Below are 2,163 nucleotides of genomic sequence, written 5' to 3'. Positions count from 1 at the left end.
TGTCTTAACATAATATGTGGTTTACATAAGGAGCACAAGCTAGAAAACGCATTGCATATTCTTCAGCAGGTTTTCCAACAAAATACCAAATACAGTTAAGTCCCACAGTAAATACCTGTGGCCTAGTGGTTGTGATCTTTGCAAGGACAGACCATAATGAATTGGCATTTTAGCTTATTATAGTGCATATAAATCCACTGTGCTAAGAAAATGAATCCATAGAAGTGATCTAGGTACAGAAATTAACATCCATCAATCAATGACGACAAGCTTGTTATACTCATCCCTAGCAATGGCAGATTCCATGGTGTGCTCAGGGTTCAAAATCCCATCTTCCTTCAAGAACACTTTGAGTAGATTCTTTGAGAAACCGCTCACAAGTGCCACCGCTTTCTGATGGCTCGGCACTGGAGTGGCTCTGGAGTCTCTCAGATTCCAAAACACTATCTCTGGCACACACGACCCGTACCCACTCTCCTTAAACTTCCGGCATATTGCTTCGTAGTCAGTCTCCCATGGATTCCAGGACGCCAAGTCGAATTCCATGTCACTGAACACAAATAGCCTTTTTATCATCTGTTCCTCACTAAGTTTTCCTTCTTTTGCCACTTCCAAGATTTTATCAAAAACCCTCTGAAAATCCGTATTCAAATCCCAATGCATCCGTTCTATCGAACTGACCTTTGATTCAAGACTTTCTCCCTTAATCATCTGAAGCTGAGGATTGCGACTGAAAGTAATGAGCTTTCCTTTCCAGGGTTCTTCACTCAAATCAGAAACTAATAGTCCAAGTGCCACACTTACATCCAATGGTGTAGGGATACCAATTGTTAGTCTATATGTCATGCTCCCTGATACATCACATATAGCAAGGCAGTTTTTTAGCGTCCCTTTTTCTGAGAGATCTTCCACAATTCTCTGCCATTGCAGTTCTGCAACTTTGGCGCCATCTCCTCCTTTGCGCACTGATTCTATGATCTGGTGAGGAAGCAATGCCCCGGCAGCAATCTTCCTGTCCCCGCGCTTCACACTCCCCAGATACTCCTCAAACCGCTCTTTATCACGTTTCATGAACGTCTCCTTGTAGTTTTTCATGGCAATAGAAGGGACTCTGTTGTAAGGAAGCACTCCCCACTCTTGTGCACTCATGTAAACCTCAAGTACCTTTAGAGCTTTCCGTAATGGCACAAGCACTTCTTTGCGTAGACGATCTCGGACTCTATAAGCATAATGAGCATCTTCTATGCCTTGGTATTCTGGATAATGGTCTCGTGGGAATAGTCTCCTTGCTATGCTTTCGCATAGAAGGGTGTATCGATCATAAAAGGAATAAAGAGAGGGGCACCACTTTGCAGCAAAGCTGATATTTCTCAGATTGCCCTTATGCAGATTAAGTAAATCAGATTTCAGTCTCTCTGTGAAGGTGTTTGATATCTGATCGTGTAAGAATCGGTAAACTGGATCGTTGTTGTACTTGTCCACAATTCTCTTGCCCACAGCAATCCTTTTCTCCTCATTTGATAATTCTTCTTTAAATTTGTAAAAGAAGTTCTTCATGACCCTTCCATTCTTCTTTTTATGAGCGTCCAAGCCTTCAAGCAGACGGTATAGAATTTCGGGCAAGTCCTTGAAGTACCCGAATTCAGCTATGGAAGAGGTGTTGTGTGCTAGTGTCATGGGGTGACTTCCATGAAGCCACAAGGCCGCAGCGTAGAATCCTTCTTTGTCTGCTTTTCCGGTGCCTCGAACACCTCTCAAGTTGCATACAAGTTTGAGAGCAGTCAGAGGGTCTTGGTCCCAAGCTAACTGCAACCGGCTGGTTACCGATTCCGAGGGTGTATCAGGAACCACATGGAAGAAGAAATCTAGACATGGATTTCCACTGGATAGGAAGGTTGGGGTGAGGTTTTCTGTCAAACCCATACAAGGTGGTGGTGTCCCCTTATTGTACTTGGAGACCATCAAATCCATGAATGGGTCACTGACGGCTGGGACCGGAACCGGAACCGGAACTGGGGCCGGGGTGTAAATTTCTGGTGGACCAAGCAGCGGAAATGGAAGGTCAGATTTCGAACTTTGAATGCTAAGATTCAACAGGTTTTCTGTCAAACCCATACATGGTGGTGGTGGCCCCTTATTGTACTTGCAGACCATCAAATCCAT

General features: G+C 44.2%; 1 protein-coding gene across 1 annotated transcript; it reads right to left on the bottom strand.

Moving 5' to 3' along the window:
- Positions 1 to 252: 252 nt before the first annotated feature.
- LOC132278214 (uncharacterized) lies at positions 253 to 2,163 on the bottom strand. Its single transcript, XM_059780023.1, has one exon. The coding sequence runs from the start codon at positions 2,161 to 2,163 to the stop codon at positions 253 to 255; it is 1,911 nt and encodes a 636-aa protein (XP_059636006.1).

Source organism: Cornus florida, unplaced genomic scaffold (assembly GCF_030987335.1).
Source record: "Cornus florida cultivar Cherokee Brave unplaced genomic scaffold, ASM3098733v1 CherokeeBrave_3.0.0_Hap2_Chr10, whole genome shotgun sequence".
Classification (NCBI taxonomy): Eukaryota; Viridiplantae; Streptophyta; class Magnoliopsida; order Cornales; family Cornaceae; genus Cornus; species Cornus florida.
Note: the sequence above shows the minus strand (reverse complement) of the source record. Positions and strands in the feature narration are given on the sequence as shown.